Source organism: Oncorhynchus mykiss, chromosome 25 (genome assembly GCF_057628025.1).
Source record: "Oncorhynchus mykiss isolate SJ-2025 chromosome 25, ASM5762802v1, whole genome shotgun sequence".
NCBI classification, from domain to species: Eukaryota; Metazoa; Chordata; class Actinopteri; order Salmoniformes; family Salmonidae; genus Oncorhynchus; species Oncorhynchus mykiss.
The window spans coordinates 57,397,039-57,414,029 of NC_143046.1; the positions used below are offsets into that span (position 1 = coordinate 57,397,039).

Here is a 16,991-nt window from a genome sequence, read left to right on the forward strand (position 1 = left end):
TCTTGCCACTCTTTAGAGATTTAATTGTTTCTCGAATTTCATCAAGAGATATTTCCTTATTCAGGAAGTTAGAATCGTCCTGGTTCAGGGCAGGGAGATTACAGTCCTCCAAAAATGTTTGCATAATTAAGGGGTTAGGATCCGCTTTAGATGTATATAGAGTCTCATAAAACTGCCGGAATCTGTCATTGATGTCTTTGGGGGAAGAGAGTAATTCCCCAGATGCAGATTTAACCCTGTGAATCATTCGGTCACTCACATTTTTTCGAAGTTGTCTGGCAAGTAATTTGTGTGGTTTGTCACCAAACTCAAAATATTTTTGCTTGGCATAGAGAAAAGATTTAGCAATTTTAGCTGAGAGAATCTGATTATATTCAAATTTTAAAGAGGTAATTTTTTTATGTTTCTCCATAGATGGGTGGCTAGCATTCTCCCTATCCAGTAAGTGAATTTGTCCCTCCAGTTCTTCCAGTTTTCCTCTGTTTTGCCTACTCCTGGCAGCCTGAAAGGAGATGATACAGCCTCTCAGATAAGCCTTCAGTGTTTTCCACAATAATGCTGGGGAGGTCTCTGTGTTGTCATTGGTATCAAAGAAATATGTAATTTGGTCTTTAAGATATTCACAGAATGTTGGTTCTGTGAGGAGCTGAGGATTCAACCTCCAGACCCTCTCGTTTGGTACAATGTCACCCAATCTCAGGGAGAAGGTGAGTGGACTGTGGTCCGAGATTATAATATCATGATACCTCACATTACAGGTATAGGGGAGTAGTCTAGCATCCAACAAAAAGTAGTCAATTCGAGTGTAAACCTTGTGAACATGAGAGTAAAAGGAGTATTCCCTACCCGTAGGGTTATTGATCCTCCATATATCAAATACGTTTGAATTTTTTATGTAGGTATTCAAGAATTTGCTTGAATAGGAGGTAGGGGTTCGCCGGGTAGAGGATCTATCCAAATATTGGTCTAGCACACAGTTAAGGTCCCCTCCAATGACCAGGTTAGTATGGGAGATATCTGGAATCAGGGCGAGGACTCTTTTGAAAAAAGAGGGGTTGTCAATGTTTGGTCCATAGATATTTAGTAGAGTTACTGAGGTAGAGTGGATTTCTCCTATTGCGATCACATACCGACCCTCTTTATCCGCAATAGTGGTTTTATGTAGAAAGGGAATTCCTTTCCGTACCAGAATCGCTGTGCCTCTCGTTTTGGCAGAGAAGTTAGAGTGATGCACTTGCCCCACCCACCTACACTTAAGTCTGCTATGAGAGTTATTCTTCAGATGGGTTTCTTGCAAAAATATAATATCAGACGAGAGTGCTTTCAAGTGGGCTAGGACCTTGCCCCTCTTAATTGGTTCGTTTAAACCCTTGACATTCCAGGAAGTGAATGTAAGCCCCGCCCTCCTCTCGTTTGTAGTTCCTATGGTGGCCTGCATACCATGTAACTTGATAAAAAGGTAAGAAAGCGCACCAAACCATCACGATCAGCATATGTAGCACCTACACCTGAGCAGTATCCAACCCACCCCTCCCCCCCTGCAAGCACCTTTACTTCCCACCCTGTTCCCCTAATTTCCCCAACACTTACCCCCCCCCCCCCCATCAACCCACATTTAACAGGCATGTACAAACAGGAGAAAGAAAAAGGATAAATAAAAATAATAAACACATTGTCTGGCCGATGCCAAAAAAGCACGGCGCGACCTCGAACAAGAGGTAAAACAAAAATAAAATCCCAACTATACGTTCACCTCTCACTATCCTAGAACTTCTACTAACATATGAACTGAGGAGGCTCCCGCGAGTTAAGTGTTCAGTTAACATCTAATAAACCTAAACAGAATAAGTTGCAACTTAAACATATTGCGCATTTAAGCGTCATCCTGGGTCAATCCCAGAGATAAGCAAGATATAGCCTCAAGATGATATTGGTAAGCACTGCCGGTCAAAAAATAAACCACCCGCAACCGACATAGTCAGCCGTACCTTTACATACTGTGGGTCAGGAGATCGGAACAAGGATTTGTTAAATTAAACGTTCCCCCCATAAACAAAACATGTTTAAATAAAAATATATACATTATATATATACACACATACATACACACACACATATACATATATATATATATATACATACATATACATACATATACATACATATACACACATACATACACACACACATACACATATATATATACATACATACATACACATACATACATACATGTAGATACACATATGTATTTATACATATATATATACATACACACACACACACACACAGACATACATATACACACATACATATACACACATACATAAACACATACATATACATACACACATACATACACACACATACATACATACATATAGATACACATACGTGTATATATACATATATATACATACACACACACACACACACACACACACACACACACACACACACACACATACATACATATACATGTATGTATACATACCCACGCAAAAAAAATCATATATAAAAATATATATTTAAAGAATATGTATGTATACATCCATATGCACATATACACATACAAACATTCATACCCCAGAATAACAGTCTACACTGATTTAAAATATACACATACATAATACTAAAATGCTAAGAGAAAATAGTAATAAAGTACAAATAGTAATTATATGTACGCACACCTACACAGACATAAGCACTACAGAGGGCTGGTGGGACTCTAGTCGGGAGAGAGGCCCACGGCCAGACAAAGGCAGAACGGCACAAAACATCAACCTGCTAACCAGGTGTCTGCCCCCTCCCAACCATCACCCCCAGTCCCCTGCAAGCAATAAATAAATGGTATGGTAGTAAGAATAATGTAAGGATTGTAAAATAAATAACGAAACAAAACAAAAGTGGGGGAATATAAGTATATCCGTCCGAAGGTGTCAGTGATCAAACCTGGAAGTAAAAAATATGCATCGCTCTGAGCACAGCCGGGATGAAAGTGAATGTAACGTTCATTGAGAGCTCTGACCGCCATCCATTGGTCTGCTCAGCGTCTTACATGTTCGGTAGCCCTTGTTGAGCCCGTTTAATACGTTTTCACCCAATATGGTATAGTATGGATTCGAGTCCATGAGCAGACCCTAACACGCAATAACAAGGCACTCTAACCTGTACGGGGGATTGGTGTATATCCCCGGATAAACTTCTCTGCGTCCAAAACCGAGGAGAGCCAAATCTTCTCACCGGAAGGCGGGGTAATTCTTAGTCTTGCAGGGAAGAGTAAGGCTGGGCGAAGATGGAGTTTGTAGAGTTTGGTCATGACATCTCTGTAGTCGGCGCGATGCTTTGCCACATCGGGCGCATAATCCTCATAGACACGGAATGGATGCCCTTTATGTGACAGGTTGCCCCTCATTCGAGCTTCACGCAGGATAAGATCCTTGGTCTTGAAACTGTGACAACAGATGATTTTACTGGGCGAGGACGTTTGCCCGGTCCAGGCACTGGGACAAGGGAGCGATGTGCGCGGTCCAGCTGGGGATCCGAATCCAAAACATCCGATCCCATTGCATCCTTCAATAGCTTGGCGAAGAAGTCGGTGGGGCGAGAGCCCGCCTCTACCCCCTCTGCCAGACCAACAACGCGAAGGTTATTACGTCTGGATCGGCCCTCCAGGTCCACCACTTTCACAGAAAGCGTCTGCACAGTATCCTGCAATGACGTACATAGCTTCTCTAACTCGTCGATCCTACCAGCGTTGAATTCAGAAGCTTTCTCAAGGTCCACAATACTCTGGCCATGCGAAGCGACCGTTCGAATGATGCTCTCGATTTTGGTGTCCAGTTCAGCAATAGTGGCCTTAAGATCCTCAGCTATAGCAACACGTAGCTCCCCCAAAGCCCGGGTAAGTTCTGTAAGTGTCACGTTGTTGCATGTGCCTCCCGCCATGTCTGTCTCGTTGTTTAGTGGGGAGTAGGCCTCCGCTGTGGATTTATTGTCCTTTGGTCGCTTATTACTCGGCATTTTCATATAGAAAGTTACAATCTTGTATTAGAAAGAAACGTTTGTTGTAAAAAGTGCCATAAAGTAGGTTAAATTAGATTATTTCGCAAAAAAGTTGCAGGAGCCTCTCACGCACAACCCTTCACTCGCCCCCCCCCCCTCACTCGCCCCCCCCGTTGTGTCTTTTTTTAACCTTTATTAACAAGGCAAGGTTAATTAAGAACAAATTCTTATTTTCAATGATGGCCTAGGAACAGTGCAGAACTGAAAGCAGAACGACAGATTTGTACCTTGTCAACTCGGGGGTTTGAACTTGCAACCTTCAGGTTACTAGTCCAACCACTAGGCTACCCTGCCGCCGTCTATGAAATACATAAATAAAATGTTTTTGTTTTGTTTAAATATGTGTATAAAATATACTTTCCTGTACAGTAAGTAAATGTAAGAAATCCAGAAAGCATGAAAAAATGTTTTTGTAATGTCTAAAATAAAATATAATAATATAATATTGTCTGTACAGTAAGTAACGTAAATGCAGAAGCAATAAGAATTGTAAATGATGATAGAACACATCAAATTCATGTGAACATGAGGACACAAAGGAGATATTTAATTAAAAGATCATATTTTAATACATTTTTAATGCTGAAAAAATCTATGTATGGCAAATCCAATTTGGGAAAATGGCCTGTTGGACAAAAATGAAAAATAGTTAACATCCTTGCTACTTCAGCCATTTGCTATGTTAAAGTCAAATCACAGTTAATGATGAATGGATACAATTTGGAAGGATTTTCCAGAGTCATACCTCAGTAGTGTAGAGTGTCAGGTGGCACAACCATTGGTGCCATGAGGTCAAAGTGTGAAGGAGGGAGCAAGCCAGAGAGCTGTCTAGGAAGCAGTCCAGCCCCATGGCTTGGAGGCTTTGAGTTGGTCCCATCATTGTAATGCATTGTGGGGTATCTGCTGCCCCATAGACCTGCTGGCAGTGGGAAAGGTGTTAGCGAGGAGACCACCAGGGACATCTATGATTGGCTGACACAGTCTTGGTTAGACCACATGTATTCTAAAGCAATATTCACCTGCTTTCATAGAGTAGGGATTCACTCCTTTGGGGACACTGCCAGTGTTCCCCTGATATCCATGTGTCCCCATCGGTGGAGGTGGTGGTACACACTTGTTCTGTAAAACACATCAACACATTTTCCAAATTGTTGGTAATATCAGCACAGTTGAAATACAATGGTTGTTCACTGTTTTTAATTTAATTGAATTTAAGTGTGTACTTCAGCCTTGGGCTCAGTTTTGTTAACCCATCTGTGCAGAGTTGGATCCCAGACAATCTGAGGAAGAAGAGATTAGCAATGTGAAGCAAGCCACAATTTATTTTATTTTTTAAATCCACTCAATTGTCTCTACATAGAATATAGTGTTAATAACCAGTTCCTTACAGATCTGTCTTTGTCCTCAGGTAGATGAACCTCCTTCTTATTAGCTCTTCCACTCCCAAAGACCCAGCTCAGCCAGCCTCCACTGTTATTGTGAACAGCAGGGGTCTCGGGCTCAGCCACCGGCCGGGTGCCAGTCTGGAACTGAGGGTTGGCATCGGAGTGTTCCGGCTTGGTGATGGACATCATAGCAGGATGCTCCACATATCTAAGTCGGACATCTGTAATAAGTGGGAGAAGTCAGGCCACTCTGCTCATGTCACCATACAGAACAATTACTGGCTGACAGGTAGGAACGTCTTGCTCTGATACTCTGTTTACAACCCAATCTTAACCTACACGCAGTCACAGGGATTACTGGGAGGTTACTCCAGGACTCTGCCACCGCATTGTTTTGGTTGCAAAATGAACAATTCCCTGCATATTATGTGAGGGCTTACAAATGTGACCAATCACCAAACTATTTCTGCATAAAATAGTCACATCACAATATTATCGCATAGAACTGACAATTACCACAGTACAAAAAGAGTGCTCGCAATTTCAACCAATCACCGCACATTTACTGCATAATATGGTTCAATCAAGCGACACATCAACACAGTTTTTTCCCTTGTCAGTGCATTTTTGCAACAAATTGGACAAAACAATTGCATATTGCAATGCAAAATGTCATAATTGTCGCTGCAAAATCTAGCATATTTATCCGCAAATATGAAAAAAATCCATGTGAAATCCTGGAGAGATTCACTGGAGTATGAAAATGTATAGACTCACTACTGTCAGTCGCTCTGGATAACAGTGTCTGCTAAATGACTCAAATGTAAAAGTACAATGGAGCTAAACATTTTTATGTAGAAAATGCATGAAAGTATTACAGCTATACACTCACATGAGCCATACATTTGATCTATCACAACTTATTCTCGCAATAGTAATTTCTTTACTAATTAGGTAAGGTTAAGTGACCTCTTCTCTTGGAATAGAAATCCACAGGTGGAGTACACGCTCCACCATCCCATTTCCGCAGTGGTGCCAACATGGGGATGATGGAAGGTGGTTGTGGATGAATGTTTTCATTCTTCACAGGGACACTGGCTGTGAGGAGGATCTCCTCCCTCTCTTCAGGGATGAGGCCTGATGCTCGGAAGATCCCCTCCCTCTGTGCAGGGACACTGGCTGTTTGGAGGATACCTTCCCTCTGTGATGGGATGAGGCCTGATGCTCGGAGGATCTCCTCTCTCTGTGTAGGGACACTGGCTGTTTGGAGGATACCCTCCCTCTGTGATGGGATGAGGCCTGATGCTCGGAGGATCTCCTCTCTCTGTGCAGGGACACTGGCTGTTTGGAGGATACCCTCCCTTGGTGGCGGGATGAGGCCTGATGCTCGGAGGATCTCCAACCTCTCAGCAGGGACACTAGCCTTTGGGACGATCCCCTCCCTGTGCGCAGGGACGCTGACCATTGGGACGATTCCCTTCCTCTGCGCAGTGACACTGGCCATCAGGTGGATCAACTCCTTTTGTGCAGGAATGAGGCCTGATGCTCTGAGGATCTTCTTCTTCGGCACAGTGATAGAAGCTGCTGGAAGAATCCCCTCCCTCTGTTCAGTGATGCTGGCTGCTGAGAGAATCCCATCCCTCTGTGCTGGGACACTGGCTGTTCGGACATTCCCCTCCCTCTGTGGCGGGATGAGGCCTGATGCTCGGAGGATCTCCAACCTCTCAGCAGGGACACTAGCCTTTGGGACGATCCCCTCCCTGTGCGCAGGGACGCTGACCATTGGGACGATTCCTTTCCTCTGCGCAGTGACACTGGCCATCAGGTGGATCAACTCCTTTTGTGCAGAAATGAGGCCTGATGCTCGGAGGATCTTCTCCTTTCGCACAGTGACAGTAGCTGCAGTAGCTGCTGGAAGAATCACCTCCCTCTGTGCAGGGACACTGGCTGTGAGGCGGATGTCCTCCCTCTCTTCAGGGATGAGGCCTGATGCTCGGAAGATCTCCTCCCTCTGCACAGTGATGTTAGCTGCTGGGAGAATCCCCTCCCTCTGTGCAGGGACACTGGCTGTTTGGAGGATACCCTCCCTCTGTGACAGGATGAGGCCTGATGCTCGGAGCATTTCCTCCCTCTGTGACGGGATGAGGCCTGATGCTCGGAGGATCTCCTCCCTCTGCACAGTGATGTTAGCTGCTGGAAGAATCCCCTCCCTCTGTGCAGGAACACTGGCTGTTTGGAGGATACCCTCCCTCTGTGACAGGATGAGGCCTGATGCTCGGAGCATTTCCTCCCTCTGTGACGGGATGAGGCCTGATGCTCGGAGGATCTCCTCCCTCTGCACAGCAACTTCGGCTGCTGTGATGATCTGCAGGTATAAATAGAGCATAAATTAATTCCCTATGAAATCAACCACTTAGAATCTATAACATCATTACACTGAGTGTATTAAACATTAAGAACACCTTCTCTTTCAGTGACATAGACAAATCAGGTGAAAGCTATAATCCCTTATTGATGTGAATTGTTAAATCTTCTTCTCAGTGTAGATGAAGGGGGGGGGGGGGGGCAGGTTAAAGAATGATTTTTAGACAATTGAGACATGGATTGTGTATGTGTGTCATTCAGAGGGTGAATGGGCAAGACCAAAGATTTAAGTCCCTTTGAACAGAGTATGGTAGTATGTGCCAGGTGCACCGGTTTGGGTCAAGAACTGCAATGCTGTTGGGTTTTTCAGCTCAACAGTTTTCCCTGAGTATCAACAATGGTCCACCACCAAAGGGGGGAAACTCAATAGGAAGGTGTTGTTAATGTTTTGTTCACTCAGTGTAGATCAATCCCTAGCATATACTTCCATTTGCATGTGTACTGATACTGTAAATACACAAATTATATTAATGTTATCTACAATATATTATAATACCGTAAGTCTCCCTGCTGCAGGGGCATTTCCTCCTACAATTTTGAGCTGATTTTCTTCACTTTAGCAATATTTTGTATCTTTGTTAATTTTAATTGTAATTGTGTTTGGAAAGGTACTGTTACTACAGGAGATGATGCTATCATAAAGCATTTGATGTAAGTATGTAGGACAATTACCCATAATGCTCACTGACTGAACATTCAAAATTACCATGGCAATTATTGACGCATTCACATGCTTTCGGAAACTTGGAACCTCAGAGTTAAAATGAATGTAAGTTATTAGCGTAGAGCTTGCTACTGGTTGATTCTGATACTTCACAAGTGGGAAACCTGAAATCCTCATTCCATAACGAGTTAGTGAGTCAGAGAGTCAGAAATGTCCGAATTTTCTAGTTCCGACTTGAAGGGCCTTCTATGATGTAGGGCAGGTCAGTAACCAAATTATTTTACTGTCCCCAGTCGCACACAGACTTTTATGGTCACACAAGTTGCCACTCATTCAAAATGAGTAGCCTAACAATTATTTACGTGGCCCCAGGTACATTTGCAACCAAATTATTTTTGTGTGAGAAATCAATAATAGTTGCACACGTAGGGTAACAGTGAGCAATGAGCAAGATAAGCATAGATGGGAAGTTGACAATAGCTTATTATTAGTGTAAATAAACTGTATTTCTATGGTTGCAGTCCTCAAAGATTGAATTGCATTGAATTGAATTAATCAGATCCAATGATTTACCGCCCGTAGGGTGGGGTACCGCTAGTCATCATTATTATAATCACCATCTCAATCATTATCACCATACCATCATAGACTTATTCTTCTGTATCTGAGACTCATCTGACACTACCTTAGATATGGCAGTCTGCAACTCAATACACTGCCCCTGCATGGTGTTCAGCGTCCCCTGCATGTGGTTAATCGACTGCTTAACATCGTTCAGCAGGATCTGAATCTCAAGCCTGCAGAAAATCAGGTGGTTCAACATACTGAGATGACGAGAGGCTTCAGACCATGCCCATTGGACCATCTTTAGGATTCTTTCTCACTTAACACCAATCGTATTAGGAATGTAACTTTGTGCAGAAGATGTTACTATAGTGTTATTTAGAAGAAAAAAAGTGTACTTTGTCAGGTGCCAAAAGGGTGACGGCATGTCTCCCTGCTCCAGTGAGCTCTGCTGACAGGTCTTGCTCACTGTTGGAGGAACGGGAGCCAAATTAGGGGACAAATATCGATGGTTGTTCAACAATGAAACATTCATGGCATAATGGGGATTGTTCTTCCCTGTGAAAAGAATAAAAACAGCTGGGATTTACTTTCTCACTTTTAGATAATGTAATACAATCTTTAAACCCATCAGAAGTGTAGTGCTTACCTCCATGAAAATGTTGGTCCCTGTTATTTTGGGCGGCATTGTCCCAATGTTGACCACTAGTTCCAACTTGTGATGAGAAGGTCTTGATGAAACGATCAAGTCAACATTTTGTTAGACATTTCAGAGATAGCATTAACAGTTGTACATGAGACAGTGCTTCCAGATATTGAGGTATCTTCCTTCTGAGGTATGTAAAAAAAATCTGGTGTGTGAGTACTCACATGAAAGGTATCCATGATTCTTGGTCAGAAGCTGGAATTATTGCTACACAGCTTTCAGGCGACTTTATGTCTTGGGCCTGGATGAATCATTGAAATACAAGTAATAATGTGAATTTGTGATGCATAATTGCCATTGTAATTTGGAATATTCCATCAAAGTTATTTTTTTGACAGTCAAAACAACTAACTCTTACGATTAATCACTTGACTTGAGTAATTTGAGTTAACGGAAATAGCTACTTTATATTCTGACCTAGACACTGACTTGTGCAATGCCTAATGCATAAACTATGCGTGTTATTGGCTCATCATAGTATATAGCCGAGGGTCTCATAGTCCAAAAACAGCATTGGCCATTGGACTGCTCAGTCAAAACAACAAATTTACGATGAATCACTTGACTGGAGTAACTTGAGTTCGGGAAACTAAAACATTAAAAGTAGGCTATAGCTTGACGCATATTCTTACCTTGGACAAGCTATCCAAAAGGCCTAACCAGTCTTGCTTGAAGATACCGTTAGGCAGATAAAAGCGCGGTACGGTTTGAGACACGGTATTGTGAATCTGTCACACTGATATAAAAGCACGTTTTCATTTATGATTTACACTGTAGAATGACCTGCAAGCCAATCAGAATCGAGTTTTAAACTACACCGTGGGTTCCATGGAACGTCACAAACATAATTGTCCACTTGCGTCACAGATTAAAGTCACTGAACATGGGTTTAATAGCTATATTGGCTTTATGTACAGTAAATGCACATCGTATTGAATTGAGATTACACCAACTGCACCACTGAAACTATTTAGCCTAATCCTTTGAGGATCATATGTCAAATGTCAGAATCATGGCACATGAAAACATAATGAAATTGACTGCAGATTATACAATTCACTGTGACACAATATCCATGTAATTTCAATTAAATTACGTTGAACCAACGTGGAATAAACATTGAATTGATTTATGTGCCCATTGGGAAGTGATCAAATCGAAATGATTGAATACATACAGTATTACAAAGAAAGAGATACGAAAATAGCTTCGAAAGGCTCGAAAAAGTCTAATTTCCCTGGGCCACCCAAAAGAAAAATGTATGTACGCATTACTGTAAATCGTTTTGGATGAAAGCGTCTGCTTTCAAATCTGTGACTCTCACACATATTTACAATCTCGCGATCTTTTTTTCTGGCGCTTTCACGTTGCGGGATTTCGTGAAGTAATTGATGCGCAGGAGAGCTTCATGAAATCAGCGACATTAACGGTTCCAAATCGAGCAAAAAGCTTCAATTTAAAAGTCCATCGTTCACAAATTGTGGCATATTTTCTGTTTCAAGATGCGTTCTGTTAAGTTTCTCTGATCTCAGTAATTTAGGTTTTCAATATTCTTATATTCTTAATATTCTAATTTAGGTTTTCAATATTCTACTCCCTGTCAGGGGTCTGAGGATTCTGAAACAAAATAGTGTAGGCTCTTGAAACGCATCGGTGCGTTGGTAGATGTGCTGTACATTGTTATAAACACTTATTACACTGCTATAGACTTATTATCAATGTCACTCCCTGTTATAAACACATATTACAGTATAAATGATGATCCTGTGTAGAGCATGCCGATCCCACCACCAGGGTTGTGGGTTCGATTCCCGGGGAAACCCATACGTAAAATGTATGTGCAAATGACTGTAAGTCGCTTTGAATGAAAGCATCTGCTAAATGTCATATATTATGATTACATTGTTTAAACAACAGACCTGCAATGTGAAAGTATATTGCTTTTTCAAATGAATATTTGTGTTGGAACTTGACATCAGTTGGAAAGGCAGCACATGTATCTGTTGAATTACTACCTGATTCAAAAGTTGTGGACAGAAATGTGGGTATACTATAATACAAGTAAAAAATAAAATAATGACAAGCACATCTTGTTCCTTTTTGAATTCAGGTTTTATTAAGTCAGGGTAGCTTGGTGATCATGGCTACGTGTAACAGCATTGAGATCCCCTCTGGAAACAGAACTGAATTGAGTATTACTAAACCAATATACCCTCAACTATACAGACACACAGCAATGTAGTGCTGCTGACCTGGGTTCCAGACCCACTAGGGGAGTCACCCTGCAGACCCACTAAGGGGCGGCACGTAGCCTCAAGTTTAGATCATTGGGCCAGTTACCGAAAGATTGCTGGCTTAAATACCGGAGCCGACAAAGTGAGAAAATAAGGCACTTGTGGGTGTCTCAGAGGGAGTTGGGATATGCAAAAAAACAACAATTGTGTGTAAGTTAAAATGCTCCATCATTCTTGTCAATGCAGGTTCGTAGTGTTGTAATACTGTTGTAATACTGTAGCTACTATTTGACTGGAGTTGGGTCTTGATAGGACAGACTGAGTAAGGAGTAGTAAAGCCCCTGCCAACCAGGAGCTCTCAACCCTCCTGTTCTAAATCCTCTGTGAACTTCCTGACCTTGAACAAGACCTCCATGTTGACTGTGGGTTGCGTGGTGGATAGTGAGCACAGCACGTCAGACTGGAGGGCAGAGGGACACACACAGAAGACAAACAAAATCATGAGCATGGTTCAGAAATTACACAAATGTGAGAGTCAGTTTGAAATGCCTGGATGTGTATGTTGAAACAGCATGTTCCAGTATGTTTGTGAGCAGTGAATGTGAGTGGGTCTGTGCTTTGAATGTGTGTTTCTCACCATGCAGATGATGGGCTCCAGCAGCTTGTCGCTAGGCACATCCATCCAGGTCAATTCTATGGCAGCCGGGTCACCTGGCGAGCACGCGGTCAGAAGGTCATCCACCATCAACTGACTGGTGGCACAGGATGTCCCTCGCACCTAGAGTACCATCACAAACAACAACATATCTTAAAATCTCCTAAATTGTAGAGAAAGAGATACACCTTTAATGTGCTGTACAAGAGTGGACTTCAATAGTTACCATACAGTATTAGTAGAAACGTTTTAAATAAATCACAAATGACTGAAATGACAGTATAGACAGAGAGATAGTCCTATGTGTTCATCTTATTATATTTCTACAATGCCAAAACAGTGTGTGTTATTTGCAACGAAACTGTCCCTGTTTGTAAATAATTAACTCTGAGACGTCCGTAGGGATCTGAGCATGGTACTTTCAAGTTAGGCCTACCTTTCCACCCCAGACCGAGTAGGCCTACTGACGCAGAAAAATGTAAGCTTCAACTGCTGGCTAATCTTCTTCCTTGGCTTAACCCAACGAGAGGTCACAAGTGTTTCCCTAAAAGCTGTCTGGGTTTAAATGTATTTTATTGTACAGAATGTGAATAGCTTAATCAATTGATAGTGTCAGATTCGATTATATCCAAAGCAAATCTTTCCCTGTTATTCCTATTTTACATCTTGTTTCTAGCATTAAGAATCGCGGACCAAAGTGTTGTTATAGATAACTGTATATAATCACATCTGTTTCATTTTCCTCAAAATATTAAACTAATAGTGGGTAGGCCTGTACTTTTTGCCCTTTTCTTTAAGAAAAGGTAGGCCTATGGCATACCCTCTCATACACACTAACTTCAAGTCTTAACAGACACAGAGGTGGGCTATTTAAAGAGTGCATGACGGGTGGAGGAATTGACTAACATATCTATGGATATAGCAGCCTATAGCCTAATTTCATCAGTCAAACCGGTAGGCCTGCCTCTTATTTCTTAAACAGGAAGAAATAGGCTCCAACACATATCCCTAATTAAAATGAAGACGTTTAAAATGAATGATGTTTACTCCAATTTGCCTACTTTCAGCACCATGAGCTGTCCATTTCCGATTGTTTGTGCCGTGGCGGCAGCTTCAAGTTTCAGCACCACAATGTAAGTTACTTGAATCTGATTTCTTCTGAGGTCAATAACTCTGATAAACCTTTTTTGATATCCTCAGAGGACCGTTATTATCATGTTTTAACCACTCCTTCATTATTACTGAAACACGATTCAAAGTGGTAAATATAAAGATCCAGTCCATAAAAAAATTGGAGGCCCCTTACACTTCAGTGTTGTGATGCAAAAATGCTAGCAAAATGTATAGCGCATAGAATTAAAAAGGTATTGTTGGACATTATTCATTCTAATCAGACAGGTTTTTTACATGGACAATATATTGGAGATCATATACAGCAAGTACTGCAACCAATAGAACACTATGAAAAATCAGGGAAACCAGGCCTGCTATTCATAGCTGACTTTTAAAAGGCTTTTCATAAAGTACGACTGGAGTTTATATATTAATGCCTGGAACATTTCAATTTTGGACAATCTCTTATAAAATGGGTTAAAATCATGTATAGTAACCCTAGGTGAAAAATAGTTGTACGGATGTACGCTGAGAGTCGGGAAGCAAGTTCAGGGAATGAATACATTTAATTAATAAATAAATGAACAAAACAAGGAACACAAACAGCGCACTGACATGAAACAGCAACAATGACTAATGGGGGTAGAAACCAAAGGGAGGGACATATAAAGGGCAGGTAATCAAGGAGGTGATGGAGTCCAGGTGAGTGTCAAAATGCGTGTAAGGCTGGTGACAGGTGTGCGCCATAACGAACAGCCTGGTGACCTAGAGGCCGGAGAGGGAGCACATGTGACAATAGTAAATAATGGCTACTTCTCATAAAAGAAGGTTGTCCACTATCGGCATATCTACAGTGCCTTGCGAAAGTATTCGGCCCCCTTGAACTTTGCGACCTTTTGCCACATTTCAGCCTTCAAACATAAAGATATAAAACTGTATTTTTTGTGAAGAATCAACAACAAGTGGGACACAACCATGAAGTGGAACGACATTTATTGGATATTTCAAACTTTTTTAACAAATCAAAAACTGAAAAATTGGGCGTGCAAAATTATTCAGCCCCTTTACTTTCAGTGCAGCAAACTCTCTCCAGAAGTTCAGTGAGGATCTCTGAATGATCCAATGTTGACCTAAATGACTAATGATGATAAATACAATCCACCTGTGTGTAATCAAGTCTCCGTATAAATGCACCTGCACTGTGATAGTCTCAGAGGTCCGTTAAAAGCGCAGAGAGCATCATGAAGAACAAGGAACACACCAGGCAGGTCCGAGATACTGTTGTGAAGAAGTTTAAAGACGGATTTGGATACAAAAATATTTCCCAATCTTTAAACATCCCAAGGAGCACTGTGCAAGCGATAATATTGAAATGGAAGGAGTATCAGACCACTGCAAATCTACCAAGACCTGGCCGTCCCTCTAAACTTTCAGCTCATACAAGGAGAAGACTGATCAGAGATGCAGCCAAGAGGCCCATGATCACTCTGGATGAACTGCAGAGATCTACAGCTGAGGTGGGAGACTCTGTCCATAGGACAACAATCAGTCGTATATTGCACAAATCTGGCCTTTATGGAAGAGTTGCAAGAAGAAAGCCATTTCTTAAAGATATCCATAAAAAGTGTTGTTTAAAGTTTGCCACAAGCCACCTGGGAGACACACCAAACATGTGGAAGAAGGTGCTCTGGTCAGATGAAACCAAAATTGAACTTTTTGGCAACAATGCAAAACGTTATGTTTGGCGTAAAAGCAACACAGCTGAACACACCATCCCCACTGTCAAACATGGTGGTGGCAGCATCATGGTTTGGGCCTGCTTTTCTTCAGCAGGGACAGGGAAGATGGTTAAAATTGATGGGAAGATGGATGGAGCCAAATCTGGAAGAAAACCTGATGGAGTCTGCAAAAGACCTGAGACTGGGACGGAGATTTGTCTTCCAACAAGACAATGATCCAAAACATAAAGCAAAATCTACAATGGAATGGTTCAAAAATAAACATATCCAGGTGTTAGAATGGCCAAGTCAAAGTCCAGACCTAAATCCAATCGAGAATCTGTGGAAAGAACTGAAAACTGCTGTTCACAAATGCTCTCCATCCAACCTCACTGAGCTCGAGCTGTTTTGCAAGGAGGAATGGGAAAATATGTCAGTCTCTCGATGTGCAAAACTGATAGAGATACCCCAAGCGACTTACAGCTGTAATCGCAGCAAAAGGTGGCGCTACAAAGTATTAACTTAAGGGGGCTGAATAATTTTGCACGCCCAATATTTCAGTTTTTGATTTGTTAAAAAAGTTTGAAATATTTAATAAATGACGTTCCACTTCATGATTGTGTCCCACTTGTTGTTGATTCTTCACAAAAAAATACAGTTTTATATCTTTATGTTTGAAGCCTGAAATGTGGCAAAAGGTCGCAAAGTTCAAGGGGGCCGAATACTTTCGCAAGGCACTGTATTTATTATGGCCATCGAAAAGTTAGCTATTAAAATCCGATCCTACAATAATATCAAGGGATTAGAAATCCCACCACCTGCCAACCCCTCTTTACACTGCTGCTACTCTCTGTTCATCATATATGCATAGTCACTTTAACCATATTTACATGTACATTCTACCTCAATCAGCCTGACTAACCGGTGTCTGTATGTAGCCTCGCTAGTTTTATAGCCTCACTACTGTATTTTTCACTGTCTTCTTACTGTTGTTTTTATTTCTTAACCTACCTATTGTTCACCTAATACCTTTTTTTTGCACTATTGGTTAGAGCCTGTAAGTAAGCATTTCACTGCGGTATTCGGCGCATGTGACAAATATACTTTGATTTGATTCATGCTGTTCTGTGCTGATGGCTGTTGGAGAGGGCAGCGGCAGCTGAGTGAGATGGGGCCTTTTATGGCCCTGCCTCTGGGAGCCTGTCTGCTTGTGACATGATGAGAGAGTGAGAGGGCCTTCCTGTAAGATATTTTGTGCTACAAACATACTTCTATTTGAAGAGGGTTTTTGACCATTCAGGGACCTACTATCAAACAGTCATGAAATCATCAAAAATGATTGTCTACACAAAAGAATGTGAATGTGGTCACCCCAAATTTTTTTTGCCAAGTTATATGCATGAAAATAAAGATGCTTTAAAATATGTGACATTTTGGAGAGATCTTTGGACAGTATAGGGGCC

General features: G+C 41.6%; 1 protein-coding gene and 2 long non-coding RNA genes across 3 annotated transcripts in view; all 3 read right to left on the reverse strand.

Annotated features, from left to right (window-relative positions):
• LOC149972067 (uncharacterized) overlaps positions 1 to 16,991 on the reverse strand; it is a 39,424-nt gene that overhangs the window by 14,677 nt on the left and 7,756 nt on the right. Inside the window, exons 2-5 of the mRNA XM_090220620.1 lie at positions 7,375 to 7,760; positions 6,968 to 7,326; positions 6,538 to 6,853; positions 5,289 to 5,294 (exon numbers count right to left, since the gene is read on the reverse strand). Coding sequence (XP_090076746.1) covers positions 5,289 to 5,294; positions 6,538 to 6,853; positions 6,968 to 7,326; positions 7,375 to 7,760 — 1,067 coding nt within the window. The remainder of the gene's footprint in view (positions 1 to 5,288; positions 5,295 to 6,537; positions 6,854 to 6,967; positions 7,327 to 7,374; positions 7,761 to 16,991) is intronic.
• LOC149972068 (uncharacterized) lies at positions 8,012 to 10,749 on the reverse strand. The gene is made up of 3 exons (XR_016491900.1): positions 9,973 to 10,749; positions 9,752 to 9,833; positions 8,012 to 9,570 (listed from the first exon to the last, which is right to left on the reverse strand). It is a non-coding gene; the product is annotated as an uncharacterized LOC149972068 (long non-coding RNA).
• On the reverse strand, positions 11,906 to 12,771 carry LOC149972069 (uncharacterized). The gene is made up of 2 exons (XR_016491901.1): positions 12,680 to 12,771; positions 11,906 to 12,502 (listed from the first exon to the last, which is right to left on the reverse strand). It is a non-coding gene; the product is annotated as an uncharacterized LOC149972069 (long non-coding RNA).